The sequence below is a fragment of the Notechis scutatus genome, chromosome 4, assembly GCF_049901735.1.
Source record: "Notechis scutatus isolate UNSWTSFEM ecotype Mainland chromosome 4, rNotScu1.2, whole genome shotgun sequence".
In the NCBI taxonomy this organism is placed as follows: Eukaryota; Metazoa; Chordata; class Lepidosauria; order Squamata; family Elapidae; genus Notechis; species Notechis scutatus.
Window position 1 is genome coordinate 150557895 of NC_142012.1, and position 25360 is coordinate 150583254.

General features: G+C 36.9%; 1 protein-coding gene across 1 annotated transcript; it reads left to right on the top strand.

Annotated features, from left to right (window-relative positions):
- Positions 1 to 3249: 3249 nt before the first annotated feature.
- Positions 3250 to 25360, top strand: LOC148130962 (uncharacterized). Its single transcript, XM_087962580.1, has 7 exons — positions 3250 to 3278; positions 13488 to 13635; positions 15425 to 15518; positions 20645 to 20763; positions 22680 to 22822; positions 23060 to 23257; positions 25249 to 25360. Exons 1-7 carry the CDS (start codon positions 3250 to 3252, stop codon positions 25358 to 25360), a joined length of 843 nt encoding a protein of 280 aa, XP_087818706.1.

The following is a 25360-nucleotide window of genomic DNA, read 5'->3' on the forward strand; positions in this document are numbered from 1 at the left end:
TCAACACATTAGTACAATCTAATGGATTAGTTACAGAGTAGGTAGCCTAGAGAAACAAAACATGAAATTCTTACAGTGGATGATAATAAGTTTGCTTGCTTATCCATAGTTAGTTGAATAAGGCATGCAGGCACACTATGGTTCACTGGTTCATACCAAGACCAAACAGCCCTCTTTAAAGGTTTGTGTTCTTTATAATTTAACTCAGTAATGTAATGTATAATGTAACTCTCATGCCATCACTCTGCTGGACACCTAATCCCCGCAGTTCATAACAGTTCTCTGAGGTAGGCTAGGCTTAAGAAGTAATGAATTGTAAGCAGATACCTTGGCATCTAAATATAAATTTAAGCATACTCTCTGCTATTATCTAGAGTTTGATTGCAGGTTTACTCTTGGCAACTTCAATGAAAACATCCAAATAGCAGAATTATGACAGATTAGTGGTTATTATCAGACAGAGTAGGTAACAGGTAATACCAGATTAGACTGGCAAACAGTTTAGCTTATTAATGGTGGTTTTCTATGTTTCTACTCGCTAAATCAAGCAATATATCATTTACACACATTTATCAGGTATGTGGGACATCAAAACAGCTTTACCACTTAATAAAGGATTCATTGGCGGGCCATATTTTTCTCTCTCCTAAAGATCACCACCATCCCTGGAAGGACCAACAAGAAGATCAGTTGAATTTGTCCATATAATACTTTGAATGGCAGGGAACCAATTTTGTCTCACCTTATTGTAATGCAGCTTTCCTCAGTTTGGTACCCTCCAGATGTAGTTGACTTCATCTCCCATAATTCTAAAACAAACAGCCTTCTGATGGAACTGCAAAGCTTGCCTTTACAACATTCTTCGTCATCCAAACCTGAAGAGACAGCTTTAATACGCTAATGAATGGAAACACATGTAAGCCAGAGAGATTCATCCAGGGAATAAATTAGGTTAGTGTAGTAGCGACAGCCACCAGAGGAAAAGAAGAACACAAGGTTTTTACTTGTGATTGGAGGAATGACGGATAGTCATTGATGCAATTAGGAGATTGGTAATAAGACCTCTTAAAGAGAACAGGCTTTGCACAGTGGATAGGCAGTCTCCTTGGCAATATCTCATCTCTAGAGTTTCAACCAGGACCCCAAAGCAGAGCATGTGCTTGAGAAAGGGAAAGGATGCTGGCTTGTAAAGCAAGGAACATGAAAGGCAAAAAGAAATGTTTCTGTAGGACTCAAACAACTTTATGAGAGTCCTGAGAATCCTGAAAAAATCTCACAGCGGTGCACCATGTCTGAAAGGTAGGAAACAGAAAGTGGAAAGGTCTTTGCATTATCAAACTGACACACTTTGAAAAGCCAAGATAGAGTTACAAGGTTGAATGTCTTTATATATCTGGCAATTAGCAACAGCCATCGAATGGCTGAGGCTGGTTTTTCAGTTATGAGGCATAGCGGAAAATGTCACTGCAGGGGCAAAAAATGTTGCCAAATAAATTGATTATTTATGAAAAGTGGATTCAAGCAGCCACTGCAATGCAATATTTAAAGTACAATTGCTTAGATTATGGATGACTAGCCTGGCGTGCACATTATACATCCACTGGCAAAGGCTAATTGTGTGTGATAAGGCTAATTAGGGTAATTGGACCTGAATTGTGAGTTGGAAGCATTTTCTTTATAGCACAAAATGAGTACCATAATGTTTGGGGCAATCATTCATTATATAGCCTCACTTTGCATGGCATCTGCATTTGCAAGTCTGCTTTCAAATGGGTTTCTTCTAATCTTCTAAAAGTTCTAATGGGATCCCTAAAGAGAGATTGTACTTGGTAATACCTCTAACATGTCCAAATGGGGCTAGCACGCATTTAAGCTAGAGATAGAGAAATAGTCAAGGGCAGAAAAACAATGGTGAGTGAAAAGCAGAATGAAGAATAAAAATAGTTGTTCTGTAACACTCTGGGGCATTCAAATGGTTTCAGTGTAAAACTGAATCTCACACAGGTAGAAAACAAACCATTTTTTCCTCCTTTTTCTGCAGACTCTTGTCAACAAGTCAAGAAGACAGTCTAGCTATTATACTGCTTTTAGGCTTGGAGATATAATTTCCTCATGTGTTTATTGGATGTTAAGAAATTGTACAAATGGGTTGAATTGCAGGCTTATATTCTGGAAATTCTCCAAAATATCAGGATCACACATCACTAATAGTCCAGCTAGGTGGCAGAACTTTCAGAAATTTGGCTGATTCTATAAAAGTAATCAGGATTAGACCTGGTTAGCACTAAGACGATGCACAAGCAAACAATCCCAGGATCATAACCAAACTGCAGAATTGGAAAAAAAAAATCAGAGAAGAATGCAACAGAAGAAATCAAGAAAACAAGTCTATGTAATCGCCAAGAATCAAATTCCATTTGAAAGAAACCATTAATTAAAATTTGGGCTTTAGGGTAGTTGGGGCAAACTTCCAGGTATGCCTCCTCTGCCTTACTCCAAGACCTGCCTGGAATGAGAACACTGAACTTCAAAAAGTTGGTCATCACTCCCCAGAAACCTTGTCAGTGTTGCCATAGGGCCATTAGAAACTCATTTAAATACCTTCTTGAGAGGTAGAAACAACCATTATTTCATCTAATTGTTAGGTACTTTCTGTAAGGCATTCTTTGAACCAGAAGAATCAAGAATTCCCAATGAATTCTACCTGTCGGTTCTTAAATGCTAGAGGGGCAGAGATTGGAAAAGCTATTCAATTTCATTTGCTGTTGTTTTGCCTACTTCTGAGTACCCCACTTTAACAAGGGTTCAGGAAAATCGGATGCATCTTTTTATTAGGATATATCATAAAGAAAATTGCATTAGCAGACTTTGATCAACTGTTGATAACATTTCTTAGTAGGGCAGTTTGATAGTAGAACTATTGACTTAGGAAGAAAGTGAACTCTCCCTTCCTGGATGTGTTTAAGTAGAGGATAACTGGCCATCTGTTCAGGATGATTTAATTTAGATTGCTTCATTAAGCATCCTTCCAACTATATGATTTTTTTCTTTGTGCGTATAACCTCCTGTCCCAATTCCCACTCTTTTCCCTTTTGTTTTACTAATGGATGTGTTCCTCTGATAACATTGGAGTTCAAAAGACATTTGGTAGCTTGAATTCCTTCCAAAGTATGTAGACTTATATCTAAGGATGTAAACAACTTCGTGCCCTCCAGAATAGTGGATTAAAACTCCAAGTAATACCTACTTATGGCCATTATAGTCAAAGTGGACATAAGGTAGGTCCTTGATTTATGACCACAACTGGGTCCAGAATTTCTGTTGATTAGCAAGATTATGATGTGAGTCACACCTAATTTTACAACCTCTTTTGCCTTGTTGTTAAGTGAATTGCTGCAGTTGTTAAGTGAAACATGCACTTATTAAGCAAATCCAGATTCCTCCATTGATTTTGCTTGCCAGGAGCTCTGTTGGTGAAGTGGTTGGAATGCAATATTGCAGGATAACTCTGTCCACAGCCCGGAGTTCGATCCTGATCGGCTCAAGGTTGACTCAGTCTTCCATCCTTTTGATGTTGGTAAAATGAGGATCCAGATCAGGGGTCTTCAAAGTTGACAGCTTTAACTCCCATAATTTCTCCTGCAGTCATGTTAGGTCAGGAATTCTGGGAGTTGTCCACAAGTCTTAAAGCTGTCAAGTTTGAAGACCCTTGATCCAGATTGTTGGGGCAATATGCTAACATTGTAAATCGCTCAAAGAATTATGGAGGAATAAGTCTAAATGCTATTACTATTGGTTTTGCTATTGCTATTGCTATTGTAAAGCTGACTGGGATAGTCACAAATGGCAATTGCATGCTGCAACCATCATAAATACAAACCCATTGCCAAGAGACCAAATTTTGATCACATAAGTAGTGTGATCAAAGTGTGAGGTTGTAAGTCATTTTTTTCAGTGTCATAACTTTGAACAGTTATTAAATGAATGGTTGTATGTCAAGGACTATCTGTAATTGGAATTTACCAGTCTCCGAAGAGCATCAGTCTGTCTTCCCAGGTTCGATTTCATAGGTTGTCTATCATTTGACCACTAAGGATTCTGTTTAATATGTCTTGGAGGATAAAAGGTACAGTGGATGGAGTGAAGATGCAAAATAGGCTATGCTACATATAGGGATAGAGCCAGAATGTTCTGTTAGTTGGAGTTAATGGATATTTAAAATATTTTCTTGACTTTTAAAATGAGATTAAGTCTATTTTAGAGCTAGCACTATAGTTCTGCTGTTTTTCTCACTTTAAAATAAGAGAAGGCAGTGCTGCTAATTTCCAGCAAGCTGCTCTGGACACTGCTTACCTATCCTTTTTCTAGATAGATCACACATTTGTGTAAAATTTCAACACAGTGTCAATTTTAGGAGACTTGTGATGTTCAATACAAAAGGGAAACTTAGATGTAATTTTTGTGTTTTAATTAAAGTACGGGCTGATATTCTGTATGTAACTTTCAGCACTTAAACATCTGATCCACTTAGCAATAGCACCAGCAATAGCACCAGCAATATAGTGCTTCATTGTGCTTTACAGCGCTCTCTAAGAGGTTTTACAGAGTCAGCCTATTGCCCCAATAATTTGGGTCCTCATTTTACCAATCTCAGCAGGATGGAAGGCTGAATCAACCTTGAGCCAGTGAGACCCGGACTGCCAAACTGCTGGCAGTCTTTAGAACTTCCATCACATTCCAAAACTGGGTTGAGTAGACAGAAAACAATATTTCTAAATGTTAATTTACACATGAACATATCACCTGATTATTCAGCAGCCAATAACTCCCAGATGAATTATCTCCATCTTGAAAATATTGAGCTGAAGCTAATTTTAGCTGTAAGATGCTGAGTGGCTCGTTCATATGTACAGTTAATCACTAGAAGTCATTGCTGATGAGCAATGAGTGTATGTATGTGAATTGAAATAAAAGTCATAGAATTATAGCCTATCAGAATTATCCTTAGAGACCTATTTTGGGGGAGATAGACAAATATGTCTGAAAGGAAATCTATCTCATTATAAATTTCTAGGGAGAGAGAAAAACAAAAATGATCTAGGTGTCTTATGAGCGCAATAGATTCCTGTAAAGGCATTTGCAAAGCAAATTTATCTTAGAAGTAGAATTGACAATACATCATGACCTGTTATTTATAGTCACAACCTATTTCTTACTGCAAACAAAATGGGAGAGAGAGAGATCTGCTTAAGAAAATAGCCTGAATCTCATTTCCATTGCCCTTTCCATTTTTTTTTAATCTAAAGCACGTATTCCAGAGAGGTACTTATTTACTTCTTAATTTTGCACCATTGTTTTTTTTTTAGTTTATCCTTAAGGGGCAATAATAATAAGAAATGAAATGGAATAGTAATATGCAATTATCCAGCTGAACTGATCACTGCACCCAATTTTCAAAAGAAATGAATAAGTTATAATCTAAGAATCCCAGCTTTTTTATGGCCTGAAATATTGTCCAACTTGAATACAACTTAATAAGCTACCTTAAACCAAACTGGGTCATTTGTCCATTTAGCCTTACACTAGTATACATAACATTTCTATTTCCATTTTTTCCACCCATATTATAACAGCTTTATGAAGTTGTTTGGACAGAAAGGTAGAGGCTGGTCCAAAATCATCCAGTCAACTATATGGCTGAAGATGCACTTAAACTTAAGTTTGCCTGGTACTAGTCCAATAACTTAAGTATTATAGCATGTTGGATCGCATAGAATTGTTAATGTTGATTTATTTACTTGACCATTACTTTACCATGTTCCTTTTTGTGAATCCCTTAAATGAAGTCTAAAGAGCCATGTCAGCAACATCTTATAGACACCATCTTAGATCTACTACAACATCTTAGAGACACCAGGTGACATATGAGCAGACATAAAAAGCATCTCTTCTGTACTGCATCACATTATAGCCCTTTTCAATCTTTGTGACAGGAATAGAAAAATATGGATCTTCATGTATTGTTGAACTAAAGGTTCCAACAGTTCTGGTCAGTATATGAGGGGTGAGGGATATGAGGGTGAAAGATATTAAGATTTTAAGCTGAACAATATCTGAATGATTGCAGATACCATCTCTAGTATATGTAAAAAAGAAGCCACATGTTTAAAGAACATATATAAACCAGGTTGTCCATTCACTTGGCTCCATATTTAGGAGAAAGTACATAGAAGCTAACTAAGAATATCTAGAAACAGGTGCGTAATGTCCAAAGTACAAGAAAGGTTTACTATAAAGGTTATATTCTATAGGACACATGCTATGATAAAAAGCTTAAATCTTTGAACTTTTTGTGGTGGTGATGGAGGAGAAGGATAAGAACAAGGCAAGACTATCCCATATTTCCTGTAGGAAGCAGCCTGAAGGAGAGGTTCTTAGTCATCCAACTAAGCAGAGAAAAGACAACAAGTAAATAACATTTATCTCTTCTCCTAATGTCCCTAAAGCTCGATAGGAAGAAAAGCAACGATTCAACACTTTTGGAGCTCTCTCTTCAACACATATAATCTGTCTCATAACGTCAACAATATCTGTAATTGAAAGATGGAAATTGGTGTGTAAGCTGTAAGGCAGGGGTGTCAAACTCAAATTATTATGGTGGCATCACGTGACATATTGGGACATTTCCCCCCACTTCGATAAACCGGGCTGGGGTGGTGCCAGCACGGCCCACGGGTGGTGAGTTTGACACCCCTGCTGATCTGAAACTCAGCCCAGTCAAGTTGCATAGTGCAATTTCAACTGAACCAGGTTTCAGATCACATTAGAGTTACATGCTAGTAGATTCAGCATACAGAATCTTCATTTGGGAACACTTCAGGTATCTGTGCTTAATTCATGAACATCAGTATATGCAAAATGATTCAAAGCTGATTTCAATCAGCTGTTTGGTTTGGAAAATCAGGACAATTTAATTCCACACTTTGAACTAAATATCTGAATCAGGTTGATTTGGAAATCAAATCAATTCACAGAAAGAAAAAGAAGGCTTTTATGCATCCCCTCCCCAAATACTTGCTTAAATCATTAACTCATTTTGAAATATTTGAATTATCAAGACCATTTGAAAACTCTTCTAATTGCCTTCACATTAAATTGCTGGATCAAAGTTTTTCACGGTTCTGTGATTTGACTCAGTAAAGAAGCCTCAAAGATTAACTGGAGATAAGCAGGACCATGGACAGCTCAAAATAGCAACTCAGAACACAATGCCTGTTCTTTGATAGAGTGTTGCCTAATATCTTGCTCTACTTGGACAAGGCATGGAAATTATGGGAAATCGGAAGCAAATCTTTATTTGTAGACCTCATATTTCATTTTAAAATGATAGGATATTTGCTGCTTAGATTTTTCCTTAGACTGAAATCTCTGAATCTTATCATTGCATTGTAATCCCTAGCACCTTTTCTTTTAATGGGGTGATAAGTTATGGACCAAAATATAGCATAAGTATTGACTGAGTGACTCTCATAATAGATGCATGTTCAGACTGCATTTTAGAAATTGGCACCCTTGAAGAGATCATTATAACCCTCTAGCCTTGCCCTCAGTTTCCATCTACTAAATAGTGCCATCTACATTGAGTTAATAGACAGGCTGCATGCATTTGGGGATACATGCCTTAATATATGCCAAAGTTTTGGGCAAGAACTATTATTAATGATGGGAGTATAGTAAGGTGCAAAGCAGGCAAATATCATTCTGACCCACTCACATCACTTATTTATGAATCTCAGAAAAGAATTAATGGATGCTTAATGAGAAGACCAATAATAATAGGCAATTTATACACAATTTGTCTATAGTTATGTCCCTCTGCCCAGTGCAGTCTTTCTGGTTTTTTTTTTTTCTCAAGCAGATTACTTGTTTTAGGAAATCCAGGATTTATTTTTGTAATAATGCACAGGATTCATAAGAACCGAAGGAAAGTCCTGGATATTAGTCTATCTGCTGCTGGCTGGGCCCATGCAAGCAAGAGATAATGATATATCCTTTCCTGCTATTATTTTCCAGCAACTGCTGTGTGAAGGTATGGTGCTCTCCAACCTGGGGCCATTAATTATTCAGTCTTCACATCCAATAGCCATGAGCTATTGACCGAGCTGTTCCCCAGGAATGTATCTTTTTAAAGTCACCATCCAAGTTACTAGTATTACCATTGTGTAAAAAATTGTGCTTTTTTTGCTGTTCTAAATCCTGTTCCAATCAGATTCATGCCCTCCAGTCCTGGTGTTTGACTAGAGACCAGAAAATTTCTTCAGGCTATGCTTAGGTTTATACACTCAATCGTTCTGCATTTGTTCATCATTTTCTCCGGCCTGAAGAGTGCAGATATTCTAGCCTTTTCTTATAAGTAGGGTGTTTGAGCCTCATAAGCATTGTGGTTGCTTTCTTCTGCATTTTCCCCAGTATTATTATATCCTTTTCCAGTTGTGGTAATCAGATCTATTCATAGTACTTCAGATTCAGAGATTGATATAAAGGCAATGCAAATAGTTCTCATTAAATGATCACAACTGGGATGGGCAACTCAGTCATTCAGCAATTTGGTCACTAAGTGAAACTGTGACTGGGCTGATGATCTTTCTTCAGCTTTCCTTAGTTTTATAGACCTGTGAATTTATAAATGTGAAGATTGGTCATGAAATTATTTTTACATCACCCTGGTAATTGGAAATGGTCACTAAATGAAGCAGTCACTAAACAAGGGCTACCAATACAAAGTCGACAGTTTTGTTTCCAATCACCTTCCCTTTTCACAATATCGACACACTATGTTGACATCTCCATTGATCTATCCACTATCACCAGTAAGACCACACCTAGAGTACTGCATCCAGTTTTGGTCACCATACTATAAAAAGATGTTGAGACTCTAGAAAAAGTGCAGAGAAGAGCAACCAGGTTAGGAGTCTGGAGACCAAAACATATGATGAAGTACTTGGTATGGCTAGTCTAGCGAACAGAAGGACGAGAGGAGATATGATAGCAGTGTTCCAGTATCTGAGGGGCTGCCACAGAGAGGAAGGAGTTAAACTATTTTCCAAGGCACTTGAAGGCCAAACAAGGAATAATGGATGGAAACTGAACAAGAAGAGATTCAACCTGGAAATAAGGAGAAACTTTCTGAGAGTGAGAACAATCAACCAATGGAATAGCTTGCCTTCAGAAGTTGTGGGAGTTTCATGAAGGGATTGGATTGCCATCTGTCAAAAATGGTGTAGCATCTGCTTGGGCGGGGGGTTGGACTAGATGACCTACAAGCAGAGGTGGTATTCACCAGGTTCTGGCCAGTTCTGGAGAACCGGAAGTGGAAATTTTGAGTAGTTCAGAGAATCAGCAAATACCACCTCTGACTGGCACCACCCCCATCTATTCTCTGCCTCCTGAGTCCCAGCTGATCAGCTGGGTCTTCTTTTGTTGCCCTGCACAGAACAACAGAGCTGGAAAGCAGGTTAGTGTGGTGGGGAGGGAATGGGATATTGCAGTAACCTTCCCCCCAGGAGTGGGGAGGGAATGGAGATTTTACAGTATCCTTCCCCTGCCATGCCCACCAAGCCACACCCACCAAGCCACACCCACAGAACCAGTAGTAAAAATGTTTGAATCCCACTACTGCCTACAAGGTCCCTTCTAACTCTGTAAATCTATATCTGTATCTGTACCTCTGCACCCCAAATTCTTTTTTTCATTGCTTTTTATAGGTAAACTTGAACCTATCAGGGGATATGTGAAATTGGGGGTATAGTTCCAATCTGATGCCTTGACACTTATTTAAATTGAATTGTGTTTGCCATTTGATTAATCATTCAACAAACTTAACAAAAATCTTCTGGCATTTTACATCACTGTAAGGTTTACCATCTTGAATACTTTAATATTTTCTGCAAACATGGCTAGCTCAAGGCTTATCCCTTAGTTACGACTACTTATGACCAAATTAAACTCTTTGAGAAACTCCACTTCTTATTTTCCTCCATTGAGAAAATTATCCATTTCTACTCTTTGCTTTCTGTTTTTTAACCTGTTGGCAGTACTTGAAAAGATGGGTCCGTTAACTTTTTCAAAGATTTGTTTTTTTAAAAAAATAAGAATAAAATGCTGATAGAAGTCTTACATTCACATGCCTATAACACAAAAATGCGTTCTGAAGCTCATTTCCAGGTAAATCAGGATAAAATGCTTTGCAGAAGCTTATCTATATGTTCCTCAACAGTAGATTTTGCTATTCAGTTTACGACTTTCTTGCGTTGTTTTATATTATTAGTCTGCTATCTTGCATAGATGAATGTTTCCATTAGCCTTCTTACTGGAGCATTTAACAATTGCAGAATTCTTTCTGTTCCCCTGTGTAGCTGTTATAATCATATTTTGTGACAGATCATAGGGCTTGTAAAATAATAGGAGCATGATTTGGTGAATTGGCTATGCTACAAAAGAGCAACAGAAATATCTATCAAGGTTTTCCTTGGTAAATTTCTGTTTTTAAAGACTTTCATTTGCTTGAAATCACAACCATGAAAATCACACAATTTACACAATAAAGAAAGAAAGCAATTTCAATTCCTTTGCCTGACAAAGTAATAAACCATATGCATTCTATTATAGTGCCTATATGAAATTAAAACCATCTCTGTTAAAATGGAGGACAGGACCCAGACATAGTGTGCAAATCTAATCCACAACCTTTGCACAGGCATGTTAAAATCCAGCCCAATGACAACAGGAGTTTTTCCTCGTTTGTCTGTCTGTTAAGTATGTGCAAACTGTTTCATTCTAGTGGTGGAATGTTCTAGAGAACTCTAGAATGTTCCATTCTTCCTGTGGATTGCACTAATCTGGCCATTTGGGGAATGAACTATATGATTTTAGTTTCCAGATTTTTTTTTTTCCCAAATGGAAAGTTTTGCACATCCTTATTTTTTATTAAGGTCCTCTACTTTGGTTTTCTCCTCATCATCTGGACTACAATTCCCATTTTATCTAATCACCAGTAAATAGTTGTACTGTGGATCTACCATTACAGTAAGAATGCTGACAAACTAGACTGCCAATCTGTTTGTCATTTTGCATTATTTCCAAACTTGTCTTCCTATTCAGCCCAGAAATAATAACATTTGCAGCATTTTTTTTTTCAAAACTCCAAATTTAAAAGAAGCTAATGCAAAAACACGCTACCACTGTGAGAAAATTGGCATGCCTCATTCCATCAGGGGCAAGCATTGCTGTAAATTTCATCCAATGCTGTCCGACATATTATTTTAAAAAGCAGTTTTGTGAAGGATAATTTGAATTTCTGGATTCAGAAACAAAAGTTGAAATTGGGATCGCCTTGAATAATTATTGGTCCAAATCAATTTTTGTGGTTGACACACACTCCTAATTTAGGAGTATGTGAATTAGCCCTTTCAGAAATATGTTGTCACAAGTCTTCATTGTTCTAGTTGTATTGAGACCACTGCACACATTAGGCTCACTAAAGAGATAGGCTGTCATAATGTTCAATAATATTTACCACATAAAACATGTTTCTTATATTAAGACTTCATCTTTTTCCTCAAAGTCTCGGAGACATGTCAGCAAGGTAGCAGTAATTTTTCAGATAAGTAGCTCTTCCCCGCTATCTGCCTTTAACCTTTATTTATTCTGGTTTTCAATCATATCCATGACAAAACCTGCAGTTTAGATTAAAATGGGAACAATAAAATAACCATTAAAGTAAGTAAGTCACTATTTTTTATAAAAATGTGGATAAAACATTTTAACGCTTGATAATCAAATTTATCTAGAGAGAGAGAGATAGAGGCATTGAGTTGCATTGTTTCATAAATTATAGAGAGAATTCCCTCAGTAGAAAGAGGCTGAATCTGTAGCATCATGCTGGTATATTTTTCAAGTGAATATGGATTGCAGGTTTACAATATGGTCCACTGCTGCAATTCCTATCATAGATAGTCCTTGATTTACAATTGTAATGGAGTTTGTCCATTACATAGTTGTGATCATAGATAGATACAGATAATCAGAGTTGGAAGGGACCTTGTAGGTCATCTAGTCCAACCCCCCGCCCAAGCGGGAGACCCTACACCATTTCTGACAAATGGCAGTCCAATCATCACATAAGCTGTGATGGTTGCAAAGCAGGTCATCACATGACTAAACCAATTTTAGCGCTTTTTGTTTTTTTGAGGCAATTGTTAAGCAAACCCATTGTTTGCTATGCAGCCTTTTTTGGTGATAATCAGAAGTAAACATTCATTTTTTAACAGATCAAAAGTCAAGGACTACCTGTATTTAAAATTTTTCACAAGATCATTTCAATGTCATACATATAATATCACTTTTTAAAAGTTACTGTCCAGAATTACAGACAGAAATACATTAAAGATATAAACAAAGTAAAAACAAAACAAGATAAAAAATATTACAGTTGGTAGTGGGTTCATTTACAAACAATCAAAGTCTGTCTAATTTTACAGGCAGTATGGCCAAATTTGTCTATGTTTAAAGAGACTGAATCATACTGATCTAAGAACAGCTATGCATAAAAAAGATCGGAATTTCCCTGGTGTTTTATTAGGCAAGGAGTTTGTAAGGCAGGTCCTTGAATCCTTATAGAGGAATATAGCAGGATATGAGCTGCTTTCAATATCCCTTGTCCACAGGGCAACATTGATATGAATTGTAGAGTCGAAATCCAATGTCTGGATGATACCCAACTTGAGGAACACTCTTGTTGTCCTCTGGTAAGGGTCAATTTTCGTTATGTCAAGATGGCAGTAGGATTTATCAAACTCTGGGTGAGAGACAGTTCATAGGTGACCTTTTCATATGGAGTCTCTGAAACTGCTGTGAGAAAGCATTGAAATGTACTAAAGTTAATGTTCTTTGAAATTTGTAAATAATTATTTATGTGGTATAAGTCAGTGACCCCCAACCTTTTGGGAGTCATGGACAGGTTCCATGGAGAATGTTTTTTTCGTAGACTGGGGTGAATGGTTATACATATTTCAGGCATCCTGAGCATGCACGGATGGGGCTTCTGTCACTTGTGTGGCCCAGTTCCTGGCAGGCCGAGGACCACAGCCCGGGGATTGGGGACCCCTGGTCTAAGTATCTTGCTAGGTTGTAAAAAGGGACCTGAATGCTCAGAAAAACATTCTTGGGTATCCACATCACCTATTTCCTCTTTTATACCATGCTGCCTATCTTTAGGAAACTGAATTTATTGGATGTGGAATGCTACATAATGCTCTAATCCAGCACTGCACTTCCTCTCATTTCATACAAAGATAATTTTAATACAACCTTTTGCTCCTTGATTTTTTTGTGGCCTAACTTCAAACATTTCTGAGTCCTAAAGTGATTACAAATTTGGTTCCCTGCATTAGAATTCTCCCAGTGTTTTATAATTGCTATCTATTTAGTTCCTCAGGTCTGAATCCAAGCCAAATTCGATCTTCTACTTCTCATTCATCTCCCTGCTCTGAACGGAATAGTACAGATTTTCCTTTATTCTCATCAAGAAAAAGAGGAATTCATCAGCTAAGCTGTGATTCTGGAATTTCTTCTCCTGTAAGCATTCTGGTTCTGGGTTCTGTGGAAAGAAGCAGATCTTTATGGTAACCTCAATATTCACACCTCGCTGCTAGTTTTTCTTCTTGAGTTATGAGAACGGAATCTTGTTCTTTATTTTTAGCCTTTAGCTATGAAGGATTGATAATATAATTGCCTGAAACAGTAATAGCATGATCTCACCAAACTTTCAAGTAGTTAAAATTTCCAGTTACTGCTTGTCTTCGGTTCATGAAAGGCTGAATTTCCAGAGTGAAAAGTGCTCTCGAGCAAACATAGTTGAGAGCCAATCATATCTATTGTCATATCTTTGCTGGTTATTTCCTGGTGCTTTTTTACTGCTAGGAAGCTTATCAGCTCTGCTGCAGTTTATATATCAGTTGCTTTGCTGCAAACATATTGCTTCATGACAAAAATATGGTGCTATTTGTTCTTTTAGCAATGGATTTTAGACCTGATCTGTTGGAAGTGCAGTTTATTTACTTAGTTCAGACAAATAAGAGTAATAGAGTAAGTATGGGGTGATTCTTGGACATAGGAATGAGAAGAATTGAAACAGTTTCATCTAAGCCATGGTATAAAATGGACCTTTTTGGAACTGATGGCCATTTTAGGTAGCTTAGCCTTCAGGCAAGTGGACAACACAAGAGAATAAACCCATCATCTGCCTCTTCTTTGGGCCTTACTTCAGTCTTCATTGAGATGGGTTATGAGTAATACTGATACAGAATATCCTTCAGTATGAACTTTCAAGGTAACCCAAAATGCCAGATGTGTAGCTAGCAATGGGTCATGTTTTGCTAAGTGTTGCTGAGAAAACCCTTTTCTTAACTTCACTCAAGTTTATCATGTTCCAACTATCTTTTTTTTTTTACATTTTCACTTTCTTTTTAAAAATGTCATTTTTTTAAAAAAAAAGGGGAACTTTTTAAAATTTGATAATAGTATTAAATCTATCATCTATCATCTATAATTTATAAAACTTAAATCATATCTCTCTTTCTCTCTATCTCTATCTCTATCTATGTATCATCTCTATCTATCTATCTATCTATCTATCTATCTATCTATCTATCTATCTATCTATCTATCTATCTATCATATATTTATTATCTATTTATCTCTTTCCCCCTTCTCTCTCTCTTTCTATCATCTACGTCTCTACGTATCTATCTATCTATCATCTATTTTTATTGGCTGCCCAATTTCAATATAATATATGAAGGTTTGTCATTGTCCAAAGAACCAAGCAATCAGCACTCTGCACAGCCAAACCTTGAACAAGACACAAAAGGCATTGGGAATCCTGTTTTAAGGATGAGTGCAGTACTAATCTAGCTTCTGGTGAGAAAATTACTGAATACAATTGCATGGAAAGCTCAGCTGGAAATTACATCAGTCTCTACATATGTCTGAGCTAGCTGAAGAGGATAGTCTTAAAAACAGGGAACAATTCTTGATTTTTGCCCATCTGTTTAGACTGCCTCTACATGATTGCCAAGAAACTTGGTAGCATGCAGTGAAGTAAAAGGAAAATAAGCTGCACACATCCATCCAAATGAAAGCAAAACCTATTTCAGAAATGGCATTGCATATGTTTCCTTCTGGAGTTCATCTTACCTTTAGGGAGCATGATTGTTTCAGTTTCAATAAAGTAAAGTCACTGAAAATCAAATAATGCTTACTGTAAATAACTGCAATTGAAAATTAATTAAAGTAAAGGATGATTTGCTATTATAAGATACCTCAGCAGTACAAACTGTTTTCATTTTGCTTCTCTCCTTTCAAGCTTCCATCAGATACATTCAAGTATGTTACCTGGCATGAATTAGAAGAACATGATGTTCAAGGGAGTCAAATCTGCTGCCCCCGAGTAAGAAAAGGTATAGCGATAACAAACTGTAACCGCCATGATAATAGAGGAATGGAATGGCCAAATTCTGGATTCTAGATTGATGTTCTACTTCACAGACATTCAAGAAAAGAGAGAATAGTTCTTTTCAAGAAGCTGTCCTCACATTGTGTACTCCCTCTGTTAAACCTCTGTTCATGCACACAGTAATTTCAGAATTCAGGATCATATTTATGTGTGCAAAAGTGTAGTTTGTAGTTTGAAGGTCATAAAGCTAGAAGAACAGTGTTGGTTGAAGGCACCACAATGGGACATAGATGCTTTTGAAGAGGCAACTGGATTTTCCTAGTTTTTCCTTGAAAACGTTTCACTTCTTATTCAAGAAGCTTCTTCAGTTTTGTTTTCAAAAGGCAACTGGACTTTCTTAGTTTTTTCCTTGAAAATATTTCACTTCTCATCCAAGAAGTTTCTTAAGTTCAGTCCAGAACTGAAGAAGCTTCTTGGATGAGGAGTGAAATGTTTTCAAGGAAAAAACTAAGAAAGTCCAGTTGCCTTTTGAAAAGAGTGTTTGGATGATTTGGATGATCATGACTTGGATGATTGAGAATCTCCATAGACACCACTGGAAGAAAATGATGCAGGGTAATGGTACTGCTACCTTTTAGTGGACCCTACTGTCTGTTTAATTTATGTCCAATGTTCCCATAGCTCAGGATTTCCCAACCTTGGCAACTTTAAATCATGTGGACCTCAACTCCCAGAATTCTTCAGCCAGGTCTTAAAGTTGCCACGGTTAGGAAATCTTGTGGTCGTCCAACTGCTATTTCCTTATTTTTCTAAACTATATGCGATTTTCCTCTTTCTCTTTCTGAAATACCCAGACCTTGTTGTTGTTATTATTGTTGTTCTATTAGGAACAGGGGAAACCATTCTCAATTGTTAGTACATGCTCCATTCAACATCACATCGAGATTTCCATGTAAACGCTTACAGTGAAAGGATTGTTAACAAACCAACTTTTTGAGGCTACTTAAGTTACAAGTATGACTTGCCAGCTTCCAAAAAACTATATTGAGCCTAAACAAAAGGAAAACTGTTTTTTCTTGGAGCAGTGAGTAGCAGGTTATAGTTAATAAATAACACTCCAACTGTTGCTGAATTATAATTTCAAACCATTTTTGCTATTGGCTACATTAACTGGGGAAATGGGAGCTGTATTTCAGAAGGGCTATCATATTTGGGCTCCAAAACTAAACAATCAGCAAGGTAATACCAAAGTAATACAAAAAGTCTCAACTTTGCTGCCATCTCTTGATTGTTGCCAATATTTGGAGACCAAATATGGTAGCCTTAATTTCATCAACAACTGAAGGACAACAAATTCCTGGTTTAGTAGAATGTCTGCCTTTATGATACAATAAATATGTGTGGGCCAAGATCTATAATGATAAAGACAGTAATTAATGGATAGCTAATCAGCCAGTATCACTGTCAGTCTCCTTATTGTGGCAAATAAAACTCTTTACTTCATCACCCTTTAATTCATCACCCTTCAAAGTAGATGGCTGTTTTGGGCCATCAGATTACAGTACTGGTCCACTGTGCCATTCAAAGGGGAATCTGACAAATTCACAAATCTATCAGTGATTTCTAGTTATAACTGTCTACATCTGAAAAATATTCAATGTTGTCCTTCACCCACAAAACTATCTAGATCCTATATTTTCCCCCTTTTGGTGTCCTCCAAAATTCCAAGCCTATATACTGATAAAATAAAACATTTGATTAATCAGCTAAAGTGATTTTTCATCACTAGACAACTTTGATTATGCTGTACAACAGAAGTTAACCAATCATCTACAGAACTGCAGTGAATTATTTCTATATATACTGACAAGGAAGAAGCAAGCACAAGACATATGGAACAAAACAAAATTTGGCACCAGAGATAGAGAGGAATATATATCATTTGGCTTCCTGGCAACTGCATTATTTTCTCTCCAAAAGTAATCTTGAAAGCAATCCAATATGGCAAAAATATTACTGTAAGAACAGACATACATAAGCCCCCAAATATCCTATTTAATATTTGTTTCAAGTACCCAGATTGATATCAGATAGATATCAGACTCGGCTGCTTTGAGGTTTTAATACGAAATGTTTTATTTCTATTACTTTATTAACTGTGCTAAAAAAGCAAATAATTGAAGAAGCATTATGTAAAAAAAAAAAATCCATTAAAATCCAAGGAATAGAAATACACATTATTCCATGTGTGTGTCTGTGTATCTGTGTCTGTGTAATGCATACTTATCAAGTTAATGTACATTTCAAAAATATTTGGAAGGAACATTTTGGACCTTGAATAGCACAAATATTATACCCCTCTACTATTCTATGAGTTGCCCAGTTTTTTTTTCAGTCGCAGTATTTTTTTCTTATGATATTTTATGGATGTAAAAATAGGACCTCAAAGAGATAGGACAGAAAATGTACTAATATTTTACTTGCAAACTTTGGTGCTAGAGAAGACCATTGAGGCTACTATGGATAGCTTACAACAAAGTTCCTCAACCTTTCTGGCTTTGCGGATCACCTGCTACTTTTGTGGCTTGGTTCCAAAGGACTCAAGACCCAGCAGTGGGCTGCAGCCCAGGGGCTGGAGACACCTGAATTAAACAACAAATGGACTGATCATTTTCATTAAAAGCATACAGTAAATGACAGACTCAAACTATCAGCAAGCTCTCATAATTTTCACACATTATACAAATACCAATCTCCCTTGATTAGTCAATGATGTGGAAAAATGTTGAAGGAAAGAGGACAGGTGAAGGAAAGGTGGATGGACTCAATGATGGCAGTGAATACACAGCTGAATGGCCAGATGATGAAGGTAGACCATCCAACAAAGATTCTATCTATGTGGTTGTTAGAAGTCAACACCAAGTCAATAGCAATAAAGAATCACCTAATTGCAACAACTGCTTAAAGCCATCAAAATAGAATAGAATAGAATAGGATAGGATAGAATAGAATAGAATAGAATAGAATAGAATAGAATAGAATAGAATAGAATAGAATAGAATAGAATAGAATACTTTATTGGCCAAGTGTGATTGGACACACAAGGAATTTGTCTTGGTGCAAATACTCTCTGTATACATAAAAGAAAAGATACATTTTTCAAGAGTCAAGAATCATTAGGTACAACACTTAATGATAGTCATAGGGTACAATAAGCAATCAAACCATACTAGGAAACAGTCAATATAAATCGTAAGGATACAAGTGACAAAGTTACAGTCATACAGTCACAAGTGGGAGGGGAGGGGTGATAAGGAGTGATGAGAAGATTAACATTAATAGTATTGTACACTTTGTAAATAGTTGAACAGTGTTGAGGGAATTATTTGTTTAGCAGAGTGATGGCTTTCGGGGAAAAACTGTTCTTGTGTCTAGTTGTTTTGGTGTGCAGTTCTCTATAGCATCATTTTGAGGGAAGGAGTTGAAACAGTTTATGTCCGGGATGTGTAAATATTTTCACAGCCCTCTTTTTGACTCATGCAGTATACAGGTCCTCGATTGAAGGCAGGTTGGTAGTAATTGTTTTTTCTGCAGTCCTAATTATCCACTGAAGTCTGTGTTTGTCCTGTTGGGTTGCAGAACCAAACCAGACAGTTATAGAGGTGCAGATGATAGACTCAATAATTCCTCTGTAGAATTGTATCAGCAGCTCCTTGGGCAGTTTGAGCTTTCTGAGTTGGCGCAGAAAGAACATTCTTTGTTGTGCTTTTTTGATGATGTTTTTGATGTTGGGTGTCCATTTTAGGTCATGTGATATAGTAGAACCTAGAAATTTGAAGGTGTCTACTGTTGATTCTATGTTGTCTAGTATTTTAAGAGGTGATAGTATGGGGAGGTTTCTTCTAAAGTCTACCACCATTTCTATGGTTCTGAGTGTGTTCAGTTCCAGATTGTTCCAGTTACACCACAAGGCAAGTTGTATAACCTCCTGTCTGTATGTGAATTCGTCATTGTCTCGAATGAGACCAATCACTGTTGTGTCATCAGCAAACTTCAGTATTTTAACAGATGGATTGTTTGAGATGCAATCATTGGTATATAGGGAGAAGAGAAGTGGAGAAAGCACACAGCCTTGGTGGTGGTGGGGCTGTGTAATTGTGTAGATGTGATTCTGCCTAGCTTCACCTGCTGCTTCCTGTCTGTTAGGAACCTTATGTTTTTTCCCTAGGGTTTGTACAGAAGCCAGAAATAATTTGGATTGCTTTAACAAATAACAGAGAAATAGTATGCTTGCATTTGCATGACACCTGAAGTACTTCTTTGGGGTCATTTTTGAACAAAACACACCCCTAATACCATGCACTAAGAAAGTGTTACAACTAGGATATCGGGGGGAGGGGGGGACCACAATCTTAACTGGAAGACACATTTACTAGATCCAGCTACAATAACAGAAAATATATAAGTATGTTTCTGGGTTTTCAGAATTCTTCATTGATAGGTAAAGTCACAAAAACTGAAATAGGGAAGAAATAAGCAAATTTTAAAAAATATAACAGATGTTTTAGTTATGGGATGTGCAGGACAGTTTTAAAATAGATGGAGATTATGGATTGAATGCATAAGCATGGAGCGTACTTACAGGCTAACTATTAGGAAAGGAATTTCCAGTGTTGGGGTCAAACTTATGACTTTATATTCTATAATGGAATATACACAGATATTTCACAAACACAATTTGTGATGTATAGATTCAAACTAATGCTACTCAGCAAATTTTCATATTTTTCCACAGTGACAATTTATTGCATCATTTAGCTATCATTGAACTGATAAGGTGCTAATGAGGGTTGTATTGCCAATGTGCTATTTGAGTGACACTGTTAATTGGCAGCGGAGTAATGCCCTTAATTGATTACAGTGTGAAAATGAAAAAAATACATATATGTGTTGTTGTGGGAAATAAGCACTTGCATTCTTTCTAACCTTAAAGCATTTCTGTTTCCTCTTCTGAACTTTCCTCTATACATCAATTTACTTTAATCTTTAATCTACTTTTGTCTTTTGAAATATTCAAACTTATGACTAGTAATGTGATACTGGAATGGATAAATATCTAAATACATTTAGGACCTTCTGAAGAAGAATGTTTTTTTAGAGGAGAAGAATATGGTCGTTGTGCAAGAAAAAAAATGACAGAAAAAGAGAGGTGGGAGCAGTGGTTACAAGAAGACTGGGAAAATTGTGTGGTAAGTTCTAAGATTATGAATGCATGAATCTTGTTGCTTTTATTATTATTAATTAAATATATATGCCTATATTTCCAATGACTCTCGGAATACAGATTCAGATAAAAACATTACAAGCAAAGGGAAAAAATTCAATGTCAAAGAAAATGAAGAGTAAAAATGGCAAGTAATTAATTAATAAGTAATGGACAGAAACAAAAAGAAACAAATGCAATCCATTCTGAATCATTTGGGTTTATTATTAGCTCTAAAATAGGTGCCTAGTATCAAGACATTGTGAAATTCAGAAGCATTCATTGCCACGGTGCTTAGATCATAGAAATCTAATTTAAACTTCACATTGCTTTAAAACAGGTACAGATTTTAGACTTCATTTTCTTTTTGAGTTAAGTTCCTTGTAAATGGATAAAAGATAGCTAGTGAGCTGTTCAATATTTCTGTCAGATGCTGAAAAATAAAGAGATCCAGAATTGTTCCTGTCAAATCTGTGTTCCAAATTGTTAAGGGAATTTAGAAAGAAATACTTTTGCAACCAAACTATCTTGTCTGTAATTGCTTCAATAATTTCTTCTAGGAACAGCCAATAATATAAAATAATAGCAGTACACCACATCAAAATAGATCAGGGGTCGCCAACCTTTTGGACCACCAAACTCATAATTTTAAATCCCAGGGACCGCTAATATGAATTTTGACTGACGGTGGCTTGCTGACGTTGGTGGGAGAGAGAGAGAGAGAGAGATCTGATCTAACCTCTCTCCTCCCTCCCCCAAACACACAGAGGCAGGGGTGGGATTCAAATTTCTTAACAACCGGTCCTGAGGGTGTGGCCTAATTTGTGGGTGTGGCTTGGTGGTCATGTGACTGCTGGGCATGGCTTGTATGTAAATATTATAAATATTTATGTAAATATTGAATTTTTTAATAAAAAAGAGAGCAACTTTTACTCAAAATCAGGTAAAGGCAGATTGAGTTGCTCACAGAATCACAGATTCACTCAGAGATTTATCTTTCTGCCATCAGTTACCTGAGTCTGTCACATAAAATTTGCTTGCAAGCAAACTCACAAAATTAACTCACAACACACCATGTATGTAAGTATTGAATTTTTTATTTAAAAAAGAGCAACTTTTACCCAAAATCAGGCAAAGCAGGCAAGCAGATTGAGATTAGAAGAGCAGATTGAGATCACAGAATCACAGATTCATTCAGAACTGGATACCTGAGTCTGCACTGAATAATAGAAGCTTCAGTCCTAAGGAAGGTTCAGCTCTGATTAAAAGCAGAGCCGAAGATCTAAAGATTAGCTAGAAAGCAAGAAATCCAATGGTTTCCTGCTTTCTAGCTAATCTAAATCTCCCGGCACAGCAGAACAGCTGATGGCCAGGGAAAAAAAAGAAGAAGGAAAAATAGCAACTTAACAGGCAAGTTTGTGAGGTAAGGAATGAGTGGTTGGGGAGGGTTCCCGTGGGCCATGTAGGTGGCGCAGCCTTGTGCTCCCACGCAGCCTGGATTAATTGCTTTGGGGGGTGCTCTGGGAGTGACATTTCTCTGCGGACCACCGGTGGGCTGCGGACCACCGGTTGGTGACCACTACTGTAAATCAATTAGAGAGAGCTGTAAAGCACTGTGAAGCAGTTTATAATCTACCAAATAACTCAGAAATATATATAAGCATCCCCATCTTTCATTGTGGAATCCTCCCTCCAGTGTGAAATTGGATGCTTTCTTCACTACCACCCTACACTGCCTCCCCAAAACTAAATTAAATTGTCTAAATTAAATCTTCATTAAATTGTATAAAAAATAAACAATGAATCTGGTTTAGTCTGAATCTAAATCATGCTGTGAAAGACACACTTGATCTCTGTTAGATACTCAAATCAATTAATTTATATATTCTTCCTTTCTATCAGAGTTTAAATCTTTCATATCAAGATCTGGGAGATCCCTATCAGATAGACAACAGTAAAAGAATTATCTGCCGATTAATTCGAGTGGAGAGGCTTTGGCTGGTGGACAACTCACTGACAGATCTAAGTGCCATATGTTTGCCAAGGTAATTCCCCCCCCACACACACACATGTAACAGGTACTTTTCCACTTTTCATTGAAAGCAATGGCAATGCACATACAATCACTGCTACAATTTTAATCAGGGCAAAGAATCCAATTTAGCAGTAAAAAGAAATCTGTGCCTATTCTTAAGAGATTTAAAAGCATTGTTGTAGTCAAAAAAATTATTTTCTGTTTGTGTAATAGTTGATAGCACATTCCTTTATGCTTTTTTTTATAGGTGCAAAGAACTCAAACTCAGCAAAAATCATTTTACATCCTTCAGACAGCTGCCAAAAATACCTGAAATTCAACATTTGTCCTTAGATGAGAACAATATCACAGCCTTAAATGAATTATCAGCCTTGAGATATGCTCCATTAGAATCTCTTATTCTCAAGAGGAACCCATGTGAGTTTCAAGAAAACTACAGGCAGCTGTAAGTTCCTGGAAACCACTAAAGTGTGATTTGAGAGATTGTTATTCCTAGAGAGCACAATTGTAAAATGGCAGTGGTAGCAAAAAGAAAAAAAAAACCCCACCATTTACTAGAACAAATGACATTCATACAGTGCCCATAGTCTCAGTAAAACTGGACTAAATCAAGCTGTGATTCAACATCAAACTGCATTCTCCCTTAGCCACAAACTGTGATTCGCCTAAGAAGTCCCTAGTTCATCATTATTTGTTCAATCCCAAACTAGGACTCCATGATTATCACCTTTGGAACAAACCAGAATTTTTAATTATTATTTAACAACTTATCTTGGTAATCAGTTTCTTGGGTTGGATGAGTCAGAAATATCTAGTTCTTCAGAGAATTTAACTGGCTTAACTGTAAAGGGCAAGAGAGGTTCCATTCATGAATTCAAAGCGCTCATTAATAATACACCTGGCTTCCAGTGCAGGAAAATGAAAATATCTGAATATCATAGGTGAACGATTTCCCAGAAAGCACCACCTCTCATCCATCTTTCTTGCCTCAGCTGATAATAGAGAATGAACAAACAAGGGTCTGTTTGTTTGATTGTCTTTTACACTCCTTAACTCCCTCAGAGAGGAGCCCTGGGCAGTACATAATTTAATCAGTAAAATTAAGCGTTTAAAACAGAAGAATGCTAACATAAAAATAGCCCCATTACAAAGTACTTGTGTCAGCTTTGGAAACCTTATTCAACGCTGCCACATAGCTTGAGAAAGTGGGAGGGGGGTGAGTAGCTCTTAGTAGACAAAATAGAATTCTTTTGCTAGTTCAAGGTTATAGAGTGTGGTGCAGGAACAAAAAGGAACTTACTTTGGGATTGGTTCATGTGATGTGATGATGAGGGAAAAGGGGATGGTTTGTAGTTTGGGACATTGTGGGATGCCCGGGAAACTTTTAGTTTTGAGACTCCACAGATGTGCCAGGTGCTATTCTAATAAAGGTACTTTTGAGATGATGCCTGTCTCAGAGTTACTGATTGGAATGGAGGTTCCCTGGAAGGCTGACAACTTGTCTATCACTGCTGTCAATGCCGAGCAAGATGAAGCTCAAGAAAAAACAGGAAATGCTCAGAAGTTTATTGATGCACTTTCCCAAATATGAAAATAGTAAGATGTGTTATCTAATCCCAGATACTATACTCTGGAAACAATGCAATAAAAACCTCTACATTAACATCCAGTATCTCTACACAGAGTGAGGCAGTTATTTCAAGTAACAGATGATGGATAATAGCGGTTAGAGCTGTGCCCAAATCCTGCTGGGCACCTTCTGACATTATGGTATGAGGTATGAGGCTCTCAGCTGCAGTGTGAAATATTTTTCTGTTACCAGTGTAAGTAAGGGTTAGGGTTGTCAGTCTAATAAATTTTTCTACTAGAGGAGACAAGAGGATAATACTATGCTTTTGCCTGAGTAAGAAAATCTCTTCAGTTGGCCTTGTGTAGTGCTCACTTTTAATTTATTCTCCTTGCAACTCTGCTTTTTGTTCTGGCTTTTCAGTTTGTGATATCTTTCTCTCAGACACATATGCAGAAGTTTCAGAGGTGATGAAACAAATTGGGGTATTTGTCAGCCAAGGGAGTGTCGCCCATAGTAGAACACACCTAATAGACTTTGTTCTCAGACCATCCATAAAATACTGTGCATAGTGCAGAAGAAATAAAATAATATACCGTTATATCAATTGGTAGTCCACAGAATTTATAATCCACCCTTAAATTCCCTTTGCATTTGAAAAAAATGGATCAAACATACAACTCCTACCATTCAGAATGTGATATAAAATTTGGTGGAGTGAAGGAAAGAGTTTCAGCTGCATATTACATGTTTTACCACAATTCTCCTGCTTGTGGGAACAATAGCAATAGCAGCATTAAGTTAAATGAGTTAAGATAATGAAGGGAAAAAAATAACATAATTTCTTTCTCTATTTTATTACCCTACAGTGTGTTCTCCAATTTGCCAAATCTGAAGATGCTAGATGGGATCCTAAAACTGCCAGAGGACTGTCTTCCACTAGGAGGGAACTTTTTGTCTAAAATATGCACCATATTGTAG

Excerpts from the sequence above, each read along its gene's own strand:
- LOC148130962 (XM_087962580.1), top strand. The coding sequence starts at position 3,250 with ATGGCCATTATAGTCAAAGTGGACATAAG. Across the intron at positions 15,519-20,644 it reads CTGCCCCCGAGTAAGAAAAG|GACCTTCTGAAGAAGAATGT; the intron begins GTATAGCGATAA and ends AAATACATTTAG. Across the intron at positions 23,258-25,248 it reads CAAGAAAACTACAGGCAGCT|TGTGTTCTCCAATTTGCCAA; the intron begins GTAAGTTCCTGG and ends ATTACCCTACAG.